Source organism: Haemaphysalis longicornis, unplaced genomic scaffold, assembly GCF_048455015.1.
Source record: "Haemaphysalis longicornis isolate Haplotype H1 unplaced genomic scaffold, Haemaphysalis longicornis Haplotype H1 scaffold_5, whole genome shotgun sequence".
Classification (NCBI taxonomy): domain Eukaryota; kingdom Metazoa; phylum Arthropoda; class Arachnida; order Ixodida; family Ixodidae; genus Haemaphysalis; species Haemaphysalis longicornis.
This window is the reverse complement of record NW_027526385.1, coordinates 151,258,498-151,277,076: the sequence shown is the minus strand read 5'-3', so window position 1 is coordinate 151,277,076 and position 18,579 is coordinate 151,258,498. Positions and strand designations below refer to the sequence as shown.

Genomic DNA, 18,579 nt, shown 5'->3' with positions numbered 1-18,579 from the left:
CACCTTACGGTCTAGTATCGTATTGTGAAACAGTTCAACATGAATTCATCATGCTTTTCGAAACAAAACGTTTTGAATCACAACTTGACACCTGAATTCTCAGATGAGGGTACATCCTACCACGTAATCAAGTTCACAACTAATTTCTCGGGTTTAAAAATAGCGCACCCTATGCATCTCAGATGTAACTTGTTGTACAAAATCTATGCAAGCCATGAACAATTACGCTTACAAAAAAAGCAGTACTTTTAGTATTCGCCACATATGCTTCCTGCTGCTTTTCAAGCGAATTTTTCTTGGTCTCACTGATGGCGATGTCGTAACCTCAACGCACTGCGGGAAAGGCAACTTTACACAATGGGAGGGCACATGATGACGGGGGTTGATGATGAAACAAAATGAGCCCTTCCCATGGTCGAAGTCAAACCTCGGTCCCTCGCTTTTTGAAGCCGACGTGTATTTGAATGCGCCATCATTTTTAGATGCGAAGCATCTTATGCTCGGGGCTGTGTCCCTCCCTCCCTCGTTGTCGTTGTCCGCCGTCCGCACTATACTGCTCATGCGCGTCTCTTCAGTCCCGTCCCCGTTTGGGCTGACGTCAGCGCAGTCCACTATAAAAAGAAATAGTTAGGCGGCGCCCAGTTTCGATCCCGCGACTCTCTGGCCCCAACGGGAGGTACGTGGCGCTCTTCCCACTGCGCTACAAACCGAGACGGGAGCACGTGCTACGAACGCGCCTTATGTCCTTCACTCATTCAAACTACGTCAAGAAGCTACTGCTACAAGGAAGGCACGCGAAGCTGAACATCAACGGAAACGACGAACTGAAAACTAATGGCAACTTCAGTCGACCCCATGGCTGCTTCGCATACTACTCAGGGTTCCCCTACGGGAAGATGGTGTAATTTTGCTTGCCAAGCTCATTCTGTTAGATGTTCCCGCTTCTTTGGTGGGTCTTATACGTTGCTATCTCCAGGAGCGATATTTATTGCCGGTCTAACGCATAACCATATCATACATAAATAAATACAACACTTGTAGTACAACACGCAAACATAAAGCAGCCAGCTGTCACTCCGGCTTGGCTGTGTCATTGCATTCTCACTTCAGTAGTCATCGGTTCTACAAACTTCAACCAATCACCCGAAGGCTGTTGTATTTTATGCCCTTTAACAAACTGAGTAATACTTCTTGGAAAGATCTACCAAGCTGGTCGAGCATCCACGCTCATATGGAGCCAGGCCACGCGTGCCAGCCAGAGGCTGTGGAGGCCCAGAAGCATTATTAATTCAAAGGGGGCTTCTTCGTTACCGTATGTGGGTGGATACTGGATGCCATGCGAGTTATGCCCCTGTCACACGGCAGATTTAAAGCATTAGGAGAGAATGACATTTAAAGCAAATGTCATTCTCTCCTAATGTCATTAATTCGGCGCTACACGAAAATGCCGAATGACACTTGAGGCGAATAACGTTTCGCGGCAAACTGACGTACGGGAGCTCATTTAGCTGCCTAATAAGTACCCTCGACAGCAATGGCGCGTCACAAGAGAAGAGAGCTCAGTGATAATGCAAGAGATACTGTTTCTAAGAACTGTTAGGAGACATATTTTACCTTTCATGTTCTTTTTCAAATAAAGGCAAACAAGTACTAACAAAAAAGAAAACCTCGTTGCCAATTATTAAGTTTTTTCCATAATAAAGTTTTTTTATAATAAAGTTTATTCCACTCGTTCCCCATGCGCGCGCTAATTCGCGCGCTACCCTAATACGAATTTTTTGCGGACTTGACTTGGCTTTCGATGTCTACTGATGTCACTGAAACCGTTGTCTCATTTTTATTTAAAAATATAGCTTTTTTATGTTTTAACAAGATATTATGTATGAAAACACTGTAGATGCACTTGAAATATAATTTTGCGGTTGGGAGCTCAGGGGCTCAGCATACCTGGTCTAGGCGCGATTACAGGAGTCAGGACTAAAAATAAAACCCAGCTTGAGTGATTCAAACGGGTTATTTCACAAGAACGCACATGAAGTCTATTCGCCCGGTTTCTTTTCCTCTCACAACTTTTCCGTAACACATTACTGCGATTAGAGCTTTGCTGCACCTATAAAAGGCAGGAAATATTTTCTTCCAGTAATTTTATTGATGATGTCTATTGTTACACGCGCGAAAACGTTTGCAAGAGCATTCCCAGTTCCCCGCAGACAGCAGAATTGCTCTTCCATAAGCAATCAAATAATAACGTTATTGTCCTAATTCCCACCTTATGTAGTACGCTAAAGGGGGATAAAAAAATGTTTGTTAAATATACAGTAGCAGCCACCCGGCCCATTGTTTTTTCCAAAAATTCTTCAACTCTGAAAGGAAACGCACTCTGTCTTACAGTACCCCAAAGTCATCATCATCCCCAGCGATTGTCTTGAGCTTCCCACTTTACATGTACTTTGGAAGTTGTGGTTTCTGCTTAATAACGGCGAGATCCTTCCAATGCAGTGACAATTTTAGAGGCTCAACACGACGATTTTCGTATTCCGCTGCAATGTCGCCCAAACATCGACACCGGACGGGTGCGAGCTCTTGCAGCCCTAGGAGCAAATATTTCAGACTAAATGTTAACATAAGCGGAATAATGTTGCGATTCGCGAATGTCAGCTTGATGCCTCACAACTTTTCACTGAAGGCAACCCTATCTTCTTAGGGTACTACGACTACAACCGCATCCACGGGCGTTTACACTTTTCCTCCGCTTCCAAAACTATGAATGCGACCTAAAGCCTGTGCCTCTATTTTGTGCAAGAAAACTCACTCCGCCTCTGTTCTTGCTTTGTGCGCCTCATATATTTCTTACAATAATTTTACAGTCAAAGCTTGATGTAATGATACTCGATTTAACGAAAATCCGATTTGATGAAGATATCCTGATACCCCTTCAAACGCCCATAGAGAGCAATGCTTTGGCTAACTCGAAATAACGAAATGAATATCATGATCTTTCCCAGTGTAACAAACCTTTTCTCAAAAACGCAGCTCAAGACGCGTTGTTTTTGGTCTATTTTGTAGAGAACGCCTCAAAATTGGTTCTTGGTGCGCCAACGGTAACATTGCAAAGCACCTTTGACCCACTTTCACGAAACTGTGCGTCGCGAACCGGGAGAGAGAGAACAAACTTTTATTTTCCGCAGGTCTAAAGTCCAGGTCCTAATTTGAAGTTCAATTCCCCGGATCCACGTAGTACTACAGAATGCCTGTGCAGATCCGGTTCACGTGTTTGTAGAGAGCTTCCTGGGCAGCCTGGATGTTTACTGTCGGCGGGGGAGACAGCCAGAGCTCCCAGGAGGTGATGCAGGCGAGGGATGGGGCAAGAGATGGCGGGTGCAGTCCCAATAAGAATGAGGGATGGATGGGTAGGAAGAGCAGGCGGGACAGGAAGGATGGCCAGGGCGCCGATAGATGCGGTGAAGAATGTGATGGGAGGGGAGTGAAGAGGTTCGAGCCTGCCGAATGAGGCACGCGGCGTCGCGAGTTAGACGGGAACTGGGGTGTGGGTACGGGGTGCGTGATAGGCGTCCGGAGTGTAATTAGTAACAGCGGGAAGTGCGGTGTTGAGTACGAATGGTCGGCGGGTGGTACAAGGTTCGCCACGACATCGGCAGACCCGGGAAAGGTACTCGGGTGAGCGCGTTTGCTAAGGCGTTTCCGCACATGCCAGCGTGGCCAGGAACCCAAACCAGTTTGAAGCGTGGCCGAGCATTCGATGCAAGTATCGGAGTGACGAAGTCAGTGGTGTGTGGGTGGGTATCATGGTGAGCAAAGTTACGAAGGGCTGACTGACAGTCGGAGAAGATATATACTGGCGTGGTGGTAGGAACAGTAAGAGTAGCGTGCTCTATTGCTAGGGCAATGGCGTATTCTTCGAGGGAGGTTGAATCCGGTGGGGAAAGAAAGTAAAGCGTGGCAGTGTCTAAAGAGGGGAGTTGGAGAAATGAAGCCGTGCCGGTTGAGTTTGAGGGGATGTCGCTGGCGTCAGTAAAGTAAACGATGGAACCATGGGAGAGTAGAAAATTAATTCGTTTGGAGAGGGCCTGAACGCGCAGTGCACGACGAGCACGGTGTCGATCAGGGTTCATGTTGCGGGGCAAGGACTCAACCCGTAAATTAGCGAAAGTGGCCCAAGGAGGGAGTTCCGATGGTATGGGGGTAGTTGCGAAGTGGGGTAGGTAAGTGTATTGATAATCGCACGACCTTGGGCAGAAGTCTGCAGGCGCTCGAGTTGGGCCTGGTGATGGCACGCGAAGTGTTCAAGAGTATTGTATATCCCGAGTTCCAGAAGGGTGGCGTTGGGGGCGTAGGAGGGTACTCCCACAGCGATGCGGTAAAGTATTCGGAGGGAGGCCTCGAGGGACGAGAGTTGAGATGGCGAGGGTTGCAAATACGGAATTGCGTATAGTATATGAGACATAACAAAAGCATCGATGATGCGGAGCAGGTGATATTCGTGCAGTACAGCTTTCGGTTGGAGACCCGGAGGAGGAGATAGGAAAGCTGAGTGATATGATTGTGAAGTGTCCGCAGTGTCGGTACAGAGCTGCCCGCATAACGAAGGTTGAGACCGAGGATCCGAAGGGTGTCAACTTGCGGTATACGGCTGCCAAAAATTGGTAGCTCAGGAAGAAAGCGGTCCGGTGCCACCCCCGCTTGTTACTGACTACAAGTAGAGCGGATTTTGAAAGGAAATAGAGAGGCAGACAGACGGGACATAGCCTTGGATGACGTCACACGCTTGCTGAAGAGTGTCCTCCAGTTTGCCGGGACTGCCCTTGGTTGCCCAGAGCGTGATGCCATCCGCGTATATAGAGTAGGAGAGAAGGGGGATGGCATCTAATAGCGGAGGAAGCGAAGCTAAAGCGATGTTAAAAAGGATGGGTGACAAGATGAAGCCTTGAGGGGTACCAGCTGATAGATAGAATGGGGGGAGGTACAGCCCGGGATAGAGAAAGAGGCGGTACGGTTAGAGAGGAAGGAGCGGAGGTAGGTATACATGCGGGATCCGCAGTTAGTTTAGGCTAAGTTAGCGAGAGTGGCAGGGTGCTGAACATTATCGAAGGCCTTATGAATGTCTATAACAAAGATGCCACGGAGCTGAGAGGACATACGAAAGCCGTAGACGTCTTGGGAAATACGGAGGATGGTATCCTGAGTAGATATGTAGTGGCGGAATCCAGTTTGGGTAAAAGGGAGGGCAGAGGTGTGAGAAAAGTGCCTTTCAGGCGTGTCAATGCCATACTCTCAAGCAATTCAACAACATAAGACGTAAACGAGATAGTGCGAAGATTTGGAAGAGTGTGTGGTTTGCCTGGTTTCAGGATCAAAATAATTTTGGAATGTTTCCAAGACGCCGGCAGTTCGCCACTGAGCCAGATGTGGTTAAACAGAGCCAGGAGTTCTGGAAGTGCGCTGTCGGGAAGGTTGCGGAGTAGTTTATAAGTTATTCGATCCTCCCCTGGCGTCGTATTGCGACGAAGGGTGTTGCGCGCCCGGTGCAGTTCTGTTGCTGCAAAAGGCTGGCGTAGGGGGGGCGGCGGGAAGTCTCGTCATGGAAGCGCAGAAGCAGGAATGTGTGTGCTAGTGGGGTGCATGATTAAGCGCAGGTCCTATGCTAGTGTGTTAGGATGTTGCTTTGTTAAGAGGAGGATGCGCGGAACAGGGTGGACCGGTGAGGAAGGTTGAATGAGCTAGCGGAGGAGGGACCAAGCTCGTTTGGTGTTCATTGCTGGATTGAAAGAGTCGCAGAAATTACACCAGTTCGAGTGAGCTAACTGATCCGCGTAGGCCTGGGCTTCTTGTGTGAGGATGTTTATTCCACGGCGCAGGTGACGGTTGGCTTTGTTCCGGCGCCAGCGGCGAATGAGTGAGTGGCGCGCGTCCCAAGGGGGCACGAGATGGGGGTCTATGGAAGGGGCACCGGCTGTCGGGTCAACATATTTAGCGTGCCGATCATGATTGCGTATGAGGGCAGGAAGCCAAGCGTCGGGATTAGTTGGGTCAGTGGTCGGGAGATCAGACAGGCGGAAACGATGCGAGTCGTGAGAGCCACGCAGGATCCCGGACGGGGTTGGGACCGTATGAACGGTAAACGAATTTCAATAATGGAATGGTCGCTTCCGAGGGTTTCGTGTAGGTGCGACCACGAAGGGTTTCCTGTGCCCTGGAAGAACGACAAGTCTGGGGAGGTGTCTCGTTCGACCGAGTTGCCGAGGCGGGTTGGGAAGGCGGGATTGTTCCGGAGACAAAAACGGTCCTGACTAATTGCAGTGGCCAAGGTTCGGCACGTTGGGCTGGCCTTGGTGTACCCCCAAGGGGGTGGGAGCAATTGCAGTCCCCAACACCAGCGTAACCTGATCCTTGGGAGGAGATAGCGGGCAAAATAGGGTGAAATAGTGGTTTGTTCGGGCGACGATAGACGTTGATTATTTTGATGGTATGAGCGGAATTCGGATCTGGTTTAATGAGGATGCCATGGGCATGGAAATGTGGGGTAGTGTAGGAAGTGTGATCTACGGGGTGTAGATGAGGCGTTTTGCAATAAGGGTGATGAGATTGAGGGTGGTGGGATCGTCAGCAACGCCTGTGTGATAGGCATCGCAGCCAGGAATTAGGGGGAGGTGTAAAGCTTCTTGAAGAAGTATCAAGTCCGGCTGAGGCGTTTGTGATGACAGGAGAGTTTTGAGAGAGGAGAGTTTGCGACGGAGACCTCGACAGTTCATCTGCCATATAATTGGAGGATGAGACAGCATTATAACTGATCTTCGGTGTCCACGGTGAAGGGCTGTTCTGGCTGGGTGGGGCGCGTTTACGACGGGGCCGATGGTCAAGGGCCTCCTCGATGGTGGCGAGGCGGCGATCGAAATGCGACAAAACATTGACCATAAGGGCATAAAGCTCAGGGAATGTGTCTGGAGCGGTGAGTGGGAGCGGTAGGGTAGGAGAGGTGGAAGAACCAGGCGGGGCGAGAGCGTTACGATAAGTGAGGGACGACGTGGTTGTCGTGGCAGGAGGATGTGCAGGGCTGGTAGGTGCCCCGACGGAAGGCTGCTGGCTCACCTCCCCCTGTTGTGCTTGAGTATCGCCTGGAAGGCGAACTCGAACATGCTGGGATGATGTGACGCGGCGATGAGATGATGGAGACCGGTTGTGGCGGTACAAGTAGGAGTGTCGCTGCTGGGACTGGGGCCGTTGTCAATGTCGGGATTGGTAGCATTGTCGTTTTCGGGACGAGGATCGGTGACGCCGGTCTTGACTATCCGAGCTGGTCATGTCGAGGGCAGGTCTCTGGGAGCGGCGGTTAGCCAAGCGACGTTTGTAGGCGCGACGTGCCGATTGTGCGTCAGCATCCATGCGTGTAGGACACTTTGGCGAAGTGCTGGCGTGAGCACCCCGGCAGAGGCGGCACCTTGGAACGCAGTCGTGTTCCTGATCCGCTGCCAGGCCGGTGATATCCCTGGAGCAGGTTTGGCAAAGCATGGTTTATGGAGGCAAGGGACAGACGTCCACTCGGTGGCCGATGTTGTGGCCGCGGGAGCAGAACTGGGCTTTTGGTTTTTGCGGGTAGCACCTAAATTCAGTGTGATCGTAAATCACGTATCGTGGGATGGTGGAGCGCGCCAATGTAATGAGGGCAGTTTCAGTGCGGCCCATCATGCGTGCTGAGATCATGGAAGCACCCGTGCTGATCAGGTTAGCTGCGAGTTCTCCAGGAGGGGTGTTGGCTTCCACGCCATGGATCCCTCCGCGGCAAGAGTCTGTGGGAGAAGCAAGGTATGCGCGGAGGGGAATGTCGGTGTCTTGAATGCGTAGGTATTGGAGTCCACGAAGCTTGGTGAGCGCTGAAATTCTAAATGCGGAGACAGAAATGATGTTTTTGTCCGGTTGCGGTCGCAGAAGGGAATCATGAAGCTCGCTAGGTGTTAGGTGGGCGGCCGAGGCGATGGCCTGGCTTATTGCGATTGGTTTGCATGCTTTCAGGGATAGATTGGATGATCTGAACACAACAGTCTGTAGTTCTGCGCTGCGTCGACGAGATCGATACATCATTCTCCAGCGCTCGGTATCATCTTAGGTAGGCAAGATCGGCGACGAGCGGGCAAAGCCGGTGCACAGGCCGTGTTAGTCCTAGCTCCGACAAGCACTGTGACCCACCTTCATGGTGACAAACGCGGGCTCTCCGAGTGTTGATACTTGTACAGGTGGTGACCAGGTTCTTCCAACGATGACGGAACACGAAGTCGTGGCAGTAGGTTTGATGCACCATGTGCGGAGAGATAAAATTCTGAGACGGTTCAGGCAGACCGGGCGATCGGATCTTCGTCGTCGTCGTCGTTTTGCGAACCGGGAGTTGTAATTTTGAGTTGAAAAGACAGACGGCACCAGCGGTAAAAAAGAAGTTTCGTTCCGTAGCCGTTGCATCTGGCGCCCGGCTCTAATTGGTCTCGTATCCGGCGCCCGCAGGACATTTTTGCCAATTCTTTACTTCAACCATTACACTCCACGCTCCTATCATTTCCCGTCTTGCAGTCTCAACACACAGTAGTGGAGGTTTCTTTTGATAACATTTTCCCAAAACATGCTAAGTTGCTTCCAATCAACTCAATTAAAAACATTCTCCTGGCTCACCAGTCTGAATACCCATCGCACGTTGTTATTACAACCGACGCCTCTGGAAAAAATAAAAAAGTTGGGGTGGGTATCTTCTCTCCGGCATTGAATTGGTCTTTTTCATTGCGTCTACCAGATTATATTCCCATATTTTATGCAGAATATCTGGCTATTCTTCTTGCTGTTCTGAAACTCGATTCGGCGCAATCTTCAGTGATGATACTCACGGATTCCCTCTCCGTGTGCATGGTCCTTTCTTCAGAAACTGTCAGTCCCATGCTTAAAACTTTTTACTCCCTCGTTCCCACGCATGTGCGGGCAATTAGGCTTGTCTGGCTGCCTGGCCACTGTGGATTAGCCCTTAATGAAGCCGCGAATACATTAGCGAAAACGGCATTGTCGTTACCTATTGTGGAGGTGCTTCCCCCGTTTGCTTGCGTGTTGCTAGCCCGTTATGGACAATACCTGTTGGCCCAGGACGTGTCCGATCACGGGCTGCACACCTCTCCGGAACTCGAACACCTCAGGTTTCGGTGGAAAAGAAGCCTCTGCCAAACTCGCTCGTGCGAAGTTTCGCTGACTTCGTTTCGGTGTGGTGTTCCCCCACTTAACAGGTATCTATACCGGGCAGATCTAGCAACCTCCCCCTTGCGCCACTTCTTCCATGAAATTGAATCGGATGAGCATTTCTTCCTTTTTTGCCGCCGATTCTCGCATCACCGGAGAAGGCTGCTGAAGGCTCCCCTGCGGCGTCTTGGAATGCCACTAACCTTGCCAGTGCTTTTGTCGTTTGGAGTCACGCAGCTAGGCCACTGCCATGGGGATGTCTGTCAAGCCATTCATTCCTTCATTTCAGAGACGGCTCGTCTGCCTTGTTAAAATGATTCTGATCAGGCTCTCTCGCCCCTCTTTCTTGTTCTATTTCTGTCTTCAACCTATATTCTAAATTTTTTCTTCGACTGCACCTTTTTGCCAATCTGGTTTTTTAGTTAAAAAAAACACTCTTCTTGGCCAATCCCCCTGAGTGGGTATGTGCCACTTTATGGGCCACCACCACCACCACCGCCCGGGACCGGGGGTTCTTCCTATGAGCCCTCTGTCTTTCTCCCCTTATCCACTGCCCCTCCTTCTTCCCGCCTCTAGTAAATGTTTTTCCATCCACTCAATTGGTCTTCGGCGGTCAGATCTTTCGGGGCGTGCTTTATGTTATTCGTTCACCATCGTTATGCAGGTAGTTCCTGTGCGGGTGTTTCCCGTAAAGTTAGACATGCTCGTGATATGCTCCGGATGTCTGCCGGAGCACAGCAGGATAAGGAAGACTCATAGGACGCACTACAAACTCACGAGGAATACGTGCACCCGTTGCTTGCAAAACGCACTTCTTTATTGGGAACTAAATTTGTAGTCCCCGACCGTGGCCGTTCTTGTTCAACTAACCATTTTTGTGGTGCCTTTTCAAACGCGTAGGCCGCAATTTTACTTTTGGCGCATTTACGCTTCACAAATACGAGGCCGCGTACTTATGCTGCATGCTGCTACAGTATATAATCGAATGTACTGGATTAAATGACGAAAAAATGCTTAACTCTATTCCCAGAAGTTATCTAACGAAATCATTCGCGACTGCCCTCAACTACGGTAAATCGAGTCTTAACTATATTCCCCACTCTACACAGGTATTCTCGAGTCAACACCAATTCACTAAAGAGCCTTGTCCGTAAAAAGATAAACTTCACGCTGGTAGCCAGGCTGTAGGTTTCTGCTGGTATCTCTCTAAGATAACAGCGGCTGCAAGAATTCTCGACCAATCAGAAGCAAGGGAAAATTCCTGGTGGCGTATACTTTGTCGTTTGCAAAGAAAATAGCCCTCAGGTCATTCCTCTTTCCGAATGGTGTAGCAAATGTAAATGCAGCACTTCAATGCGTGTGGCGTTGTATGCTCAGGTGACCGTATTACCGGCATCATGACAACAGCTGTGCTCGCATCGTTTTGGCGGTCGGCAATCATTGTACAGTGAAGCGAGAAATTCCTTATCGTTAAAGGAACCCTGAAACAAATTTTACAAAATTCTTTCGAAATCTTAAATGCTTGCAGAACGTAGCCAACCAGCACTACCAGTGCGTAGATTAGGGGGTCGCAAAACACGTTAGTCAAAAATCACTGCTCCATGCCTATCAGAAAACTTCGAAACCTGCTCAAATGATTTCCCTCTCTCGCCCTGTCTTGGCTTTCTTCAACGGCTCGAATTACGTCATTACAGCGGTTGTTGCGACGTTGCCATCTCACCGCTGACAGCCCGTTGTTGCATACGCAAAGGGAACCTAGCACCAGGCTCCGTCACCTCCGTCGCCTCCGTCATGCGTGTGGTAGCGTGGTGTTGAGCGGCCAGCAGATGTTGCTGCCTTGGAGATGCCGACCAGAAGCCGAAGGCAAATTTAACTGGTTTGCTGCATGCCGAGAGATGAGCCGAAGCAAGACAAGAACAATGCCAGGAGGGGCGAGGTTGCAGTGCAGTGCGCGTCAGGCTTGTCTAGAGCAAGCGAGCGCGCGGCTTCGGAGCATGCTGGCGACGTCTGCTGATAGCTTGCCTTTGCGCGTGCGTGGGTCTCGGACAGGCTCGGGCCTGTCGTAGTTTAGCTTGGGCCTCTCAAATTTGCAGACGCCACCACCCGCGAGGTGCGCTTCTGTGCAGCAGTGCCAGGAGTAAGCGATGGCACCAGAGATAAGCGCGTAACTTGACGCTGTGCCTCATCACCCCAGGAAGTCACGTAATAGCAGAAAAGGTTCGACCGAAAGCACTCCAGGGCATTCTTGTTGCGTGCTTTTCGTTTGGTACGCATGCGACTCAAAAGATACATAACGGCCCGCGGCGACACAGCACCGCGTCGGACGACGCGGTGTCCATCTGGCCTGTCCCCGCTCACGGCTGGCACTGTGGAAGATCAGCGCACTTCGTGGATGGTGGCGTCTGCAAATTGGAGTGGTCTATGCGAAACGATCACCGGCCCGACCCTGCCCGAGATCCGCGCACGCGCAATGGCAAGCCATCTATAACCCAGCGGCTGTCAGCAGATGTCGCCAGCACGTGCCGGAGCCGTGCGCTAGCTTGCCCTAGACAAGCCTGACGCACACTGTGCAGGACTCGAGCAGGGTGTCAGTATTGATTTGCTGCACCAAAACAAACTAACGTCCGCGCTTCGGACCCAGTATTTATACCCAAAGCGCTAATGATCAAACTCATTTTCCCCCTGCTATTTGCACACGGCGCGACATGGTACAGTCACACACAACACTCTTTTCAGAATTCGTGAGAGGTCGGTAGTAGCGGCGCACGTTGAGCCCGAGAGAGGAGAGAGGAGGTCTCTGCAACGGCGTCCGCGTCCTTCGGACAGGCCTCTGCATGCCTAGTCGGGCGCCGCCGAAGTTTGAATCACGCCAACAGTGAGGCACCCACAAACTGGCCGTTCGCAGGCATGTTGCGGCATGGGATCTCCTGGCTGTCGCTGCAAGCTGGAGTCACCGACAGAGAGGCGCCTACGCGGAAGGCGCACGTAGTGGTGGCTCTGCCACAAAGAACAAGAGCGCTGCCCGAAACTTGCAGCACAGTAGTGCGATAAATCGAAACACAATGTAGTGGCTATTGGGCGGCTCTCATTAAGTTGCAGCAATGAACACATTCTATGGCCACTTTAGAAAGAAAGCCACAAAAGCAAAGCATTAACAGAAGGCGCATCTAGTGCGACGAGAAAATCATGCAGTGCCGCTCGGGGATGGCGATAACTATAGCTTTCGCGTGCTTCCAGACGCGAAGGAAAAACTGAAAGCGTTTATCGGAAGTGTGTTAGAGTCCCTTTAAAGGTATGCCCACCAGTGCGTTCACCCCACAACAGCCGGATCGCTGCCTGCTTACGGCAAGAGGTAGTCCGCGCTGCGCTGGAAGCTCCTCAGGGTGGGTGTCGGGAAGTATCGGTAGAAGGGAAACCTTGTCACCAGCTTGTCCATGTTCGTGAAGATACTGCTGATGCCGTCCATAATCTGCGCAGCCTCCGAGTCGGGTCCCAGTGGCTCTTTGAGCAGACCCAGTCTCTTGTCCAGGGAAACCAGCATCACGGCTGGCGACAAAGGAACGGGCGCACCAGTTTGACTCATTCCGACGCGAGATTTCGTTCCCCAGTGTTTACAAGCCTGCCACTTCCTGTACCCTCCCGGCGCCATCTACTGCTTCACTAGGAACACTGCCTATATTTTTTGGCAGCGGCTAAAAGTGCTCCACTGTGTGTCGTCAGTGGCCTGCAGAGAAAATGAAAACGAGCGGGATGCAGAGTTCCATTGGGTGAATGTTCCAGTAAATCCTCCAGCAGTACAACGTTTACTCCGTACTGCAGAGACTAAAAGGCATTATACTCCAAAACACTCCGTCAGCCAAGTGACGGTGTAAACACGATCCAATAACATACCGTTGCTCCGGCAGAGGGCAGAGTTAAGAACATAACCTCCAAGAAATTCATATTCAAAATTTAACTGCGCGAAAGACAGATACAAGAAAGGAGACGGACGAGCGCAGTTATCCGTCTTTCGTGTATCCGTCTTTCGCGGAGTTAAATTCTGAATATGAACCCCTTCCAACTCGCCCAGCTGTCTCTCATTCTAACCTCCAAGAAAACTCCAACTCAGTAGATTTATGCCGGGAAAAGCTCCGTCTATGAAGCGGCAAAAGAGCGCTCACACAACTCTGACATCCTCAACTCATACAAAGCCATAACAACACATCACCAACTCCGCACGCGCTAATTGCCAGCGGCCCACCGGATGCTTAACGCTGCACAGGCCAAGGCATGGGGACAGCGTCAACCGAACATCTACGCTAAACCAAGAAGCTGTAGTCACCTTCATCCACAAATAATCTCAGATAAGTGCTAACACTGGGGCAATTGCGGAGACTTTACGCGCGTCATGTGGTAATGCCAGAAGAAACCGTAGAACAAGACCCTCCATACACACCAAACACCAGAGGACTGGGAGACCCTGCATCGCAGCCCCATACCCAGCCCCAGCACTACAATCCAGATGCGCCTTGTACAGGTGGCCGAAGACGCCGCCAGGATCCAAAATCTCCTGTCTGGCTAACGTGGCAAACAGGACCCAAGCTCTTTAATTCGGAACAAAAACAGTTCTTCCTCTCTGTGTCTCTCTCTCTGCCTTCATGCAAAAAATATGATAAACTTTTGCTATACCTCGCGTAATGTATCTTCAAGAGTTCAATGTTTTTACACAAAGCTCATTCAAGACTAACTGAAAGCATAAAAATATCACCCATAGACTCTTGGGGGATGCGGTTGCGAGTACTCACCCTCGAGCGCCCATCTCTTCGTGATGGCGTGGCAGTCGGGTACATCGCCGTTGTCGTCTCGGTAGAAGTCGATTAGGTCTACGGCGTCGTCGGCAATCCGCCCCATGGCGTCGGCGTACGCCTGGATGATTCGAGGCCGAATGGTGCACGGCTGCGCCATAGCGCGGATGCGGCGCCACTCTTCGCCCTGGCTGTAAGAACGGTGGCTATTATGCATTTCACTGGATACGCCAGAATTTGGGGCACTAAAATGAGCAGGACAAGACCGCAACAAAGAAAACGAAGATAAGCCCGTCAAAAAAGCGGGAGAACCATAATTACAGCACAAACAGAGTGTTCACAGAAGATGGCTTCATGCAATTGATAGCGCAAGGGTTGCGGAAATCACTTAGGTCTGCTTATGCCTGCGTGTGAAAGCATCAGTGTTGCTCACTGTGTTTCCGAAATGTGTTTGCGATTTGGCCGCACATTCTGTTGCAAGAGACCCGCTCCCACCGCAATCGACGTTGACAGTGCCGTGGACGTACAACCATTCGGTGCCGTGGCAGAAAAAAGCAGAAGAGGTCGCAGGGCGAAGCCCCACAAAACCCGTTCTTAAATCGCATGTTCTCACAACAGCAATACTTACGTTAAGCGTAACGTTTGGACGGAGGATGCTGGCGTTTCGCCTTCCAGCAGTTGGGATGGCAACGATAACCCCGTCGCGCATGCTCCTTTTTGTGCTAGAGAATAAGGGCCAAACACATCGGCGTAGATGGACGCGTTCCCACCCGCGTTCTTTTTTCCTCTCCAAAACCGCCTTCATACGTGTTCCTGACTGTTGCCGGACCGGTTTTCAGCGAATAAAAATGCCCCCGGAAACGCGCAATCACCGTACATGTGCTTGGCCCTTTACTTGACGCAATGCATGACAACCGAGCCGTGATCAGACAGGCGGCAGAAGAAAAACGGCCCACTAATTGCGGCGTCTGGCGGAGAATTTTTCGTTAGACTCCGCAAGCTGCCACCGTGAGTACCCTTTTCTTCCCATTATATCCTATACCCATTTCCGCATTTTTTTTTTTTCGTTTTTGCGCAAAAGTGGCAGCAGATTCCCCCGGCCGCTCTCCTCGGAAGTACGCGCACGCGGATAAAGATTTATACTGCGTGAGCATCGTCTGTTACGCCGTTTCCTCGGGAGTATATAGCTATCGAGGAAACGGCGTAGCAGACGATGCTCACCCCTGCGATCAGAGTTACTCAATATAGACAGTTGCGAAACTCCGCTTCAGAATCCGGGCGGCGCTAGCCATAGAGTTAATACGCTAGCCCCCCCACTCCGTGGAAGCTGAGGGGCAAGTCGACGCGCGCGGCACCTAGGAGATGAAAACGGAACTTTGCTAAACTATTATTATTCAAACTTCTTCTGTAAAATAAAGATTGCTTTCTAAATTAAAACACAATAATTACGTAAGATTTACTTGTGTTTTTGCGGCTTTTTTTTATGATTTACGTAAGCAGCCGCAAGCACTTGAGTACTGCTTCAACGTCCTGCCGACAGACGACAGGCTAGTCAACTTGCCCCGTGCTTGCCCCGGCGCAGGGGGGCATCCGAAGACCGGCTTTCGATACATGGGGCCTATGGAGAGTTTCGCAACTGTCTATATCCAGTAACTCTGCCTGCGATTGTATCAGCCTGGCTTAGTTAACGAGAACCGGCCTTATTTTGAGCCCATGCGCACCTCCAATGCGCGTTTGATGTTGCTCTCGTATCACTTGCCCTGCACATCAGGAACGTTTACTCTTCCTAGCCTCTTTCGACGTCTTGCAAACGGCGTTCGCCCACAAGAAAAGCAGGGAGTATGTATGTTGCTCTAAGGAGAACAGCGTAGCAGACGACACTCATAAAGCAGATAGTTCTATGCGCGTGCGCGCACTCTCGCCTAATTCGCCGCTGGAAACCGTGATGAGGCGCTGACACGCTGATGTGACGTCGCTCCCTTGAAATTATTAAAAATGTTGGGAGGGTGTACGACATATAGCCTTAATTACTGCCTAGCCCAGCACTACGCTAATAGTCTAGTCTCGCTCTTGGTTTTGTTTCGCCTGGTAAAAAACTCATGCACCCCTGCGTCAAACGACCACGATTGTTGAACGCGAAGCTTTCTCGTGACGGAAAATGTCCGCCGCGTGTCACCGGAGCATGATGGCACGTGAGTAAAACGGATGCGCACAAACCGCGAAGAACCATGATTCTGGGGGAGGTGGCGTGTTCCAGTCCTCGTGGGGACGCAGTATGTGTCGTAAGAGGAAGCAAAAAAAGCAAACAAATAGACGAAAATACGATGTAGCTGTAAAGAGGTTGTTAAGGAGTGTCGCCAGACTTTCGCCTTCAAAGCACGTAACGAGGTTTAAATGCCTCAAGGAGTTTATTTAAGGTTGGCCTGCGCTTACCTATTTAGGATGCCGGCGTTGGCGAAGTATTCCGGCCTGTCGGTATGAAACAGCTTGAATGGCAGTGCTCCGGCGCGGTACGGTGTCCTCCCTTCCTCCTGGTGCAGCGTCCGGATGTCGTCGGCGCTGAACAGATGTACCAGCACTCCCCTCCCCGCTAGTTTCTCGGCTACTATGGGACCGTACCGGTGGTACATGTCCAGCGAGGCATCGTTGGAGTTGCTGATGTCGTAGCGCCCTGCGGAAAGGTGAAAGGTTGTCTTATATTGATCACGCATAATGCCATGGCAGGATCTGCGCTACCATCACTTCGTATAATCGGACAATGAAGCTCTTAAAACAGCAATGAAGGTGATGTCATGAAATTAATGCCTAGTGCGCTTTGAATTCCATCTTGACGATACTTTGCGTTTGAGCGTATTGACCATAAGACGTGGTCCCAACGAATACAAGGAACAAAAGACGGTTGTTTGTAATTCGCCATTTGGCTTTCTGATATTTTTTCGCCCGTCTACGTTTTCTTTTATATGCGGCGCGGCAAAATATCAAAATTAAAAATAACCGGCACGAAGAAATTTGGAAAGACTGAAGTTTTTATGTGCAGCTATCCGCTCCTCGGGAGCTGTATGATGTGATAGGAATGGCTCAGGGGCGGCGTCTTCGAGTTTGCTTTATCCTCGTCACGCGATAGCGTTACAACGATTATTGAACGATTTTCTGCGGGCTCGAGGCATCATCAGCTTCAGTGATTCTCAGCAGGGCTTCTCAGCCGTGTTAATCAGGAGTCCCCGGCAACGACGTCATCACCGCCAACCGGAAGCGACCACTGTGGACATGAAGCAGGCGCAGGTAAGCAGCTTGAATCGGGCGCAGTGAACACTGGAGTGCGGAAAGGAGCAGGAGCAAGTGGGCCAGTAGGTTTCGTGACAATGGTACCACAGCGATGAGGAAAGAGATGAGGCGGGGCTTCAGCACGCGCCGTGTAAGCGCAGTAACCCTTATGAAAATGAACTTTTCCTTTCTGTTTACTTTGTGTCTCCTGCATGTTGACTGTGTGGCCTTTCTTTTGACTTTTCCTTTGTGTTACCTCTAGGACGTAAACAGGCTGTGTACTTTTTATAGACTGCCGGATAAACAGCCATGATGTTTTACCTTTATATGTACTATGGTAAAGACAAAGTTTAAATTTGTATACGAAGATTTTATTTCGGATGAGAGGTATAAAACTTTAAAAATGACTTGCTTTCTTCTCTTTCTGAGTTCCGCAATGCTATTGCCCATGTGTGTACTCAAGGCAAAATGAAGTCAAAAGACTTTGGCCTGTTTCCCCTGTGTTGCCTCTAGGACAAAGGCTGTAAGATAGAACTTGAATTTGCTGTCTTAATTCTTCTGTGTGCCGTAATGCTGTTGCTTATGTATGTACTGAAGGCAAAATGAAGTCAAAAGACTGACTTATGTCTTTTGTGTTGCCTCTAGGACACTGGGAGGAAGGATAACTATTTGTTGCCTTACATTCTTTTTCTGAAGATTGTGCTTCCTCAAGTAAACATAAAGTCGAGCATGTAAACCTTAATTATACTCGAAAGGTTAAGTTTTTTGGCTTGGCTAGAGATGGTAAGAAACAATGCCGATGGTTTGTGGAAATTCTGCAGCACTGTATACGTTATTTCGTGCTAGTGAGGTCTGATAAATTCGCAGAATTAATATTACCAACTGGTACGTTTGTATGAAACAGTGGCGTAAGAAGGATACATATTGAACGAGGCTGTTCGAAGTGCCTCGTCCCTCCCATTACGAAAAAAAAGTGGGAGGGAGAAGAATATACAGACCAGAAAAAGTAAAAAGAACACAAAAAGCCGAATAGAAAACGAAGCAATGAAAACAAAAACAACCTAAAAAGTGGCTTCCGATTGTCCTAGTCTGTGTTTTCCCTCAGGGTCGTTGTAAAATGGCTTATCCTTGCAACTAAATGCTGAAGCGGTGTACTGTTTTTTGGGGCAGAGCTTGCGGTAGAAATATATTGCGACAGAAAAAAAAGGGGCACAGCCAGACGACAGCAACAACAATGCCAAAATATAACCTAAGGCAGAAAAACTTCAATTAAAACACGGTTAAAAAAAAAAAAAACTTAGGTCAC

General features: G+C 49.9%; 1 protein-coding gene across 1 annotated transcript in view; it reads right to left on the bottom strand.

Moving 5' to 3' along the window:
- Window positions 1-18,579, bottom strand: part of LOC144138744 (putative cytochrome P450 49a1) — a 69,060-nt gene that overhangs the window by 29,191 nt on the left and 21,290 nt on the right. Inside the window, exons 2-4 of the mRNA XM_077671160.1 lie at window positions 16,443-16,680; window positions 14,010-14,200; window positions 12,570-12,771 (exon numbers count right to left, since the gene is read on the bottom strand). Of these exons, the coding sequence (XP_077527286.1) occupies window positions 12,570-12,771; window positions 14,010-14,200; window positions 16,443-16,680 (631 nt within the window). The remainder of the gene's footprint in view (window positions 1-12,569; window positions 12,772-14,009; window positions 14,201-16,442; window positions 16,681-18,579) is intronic.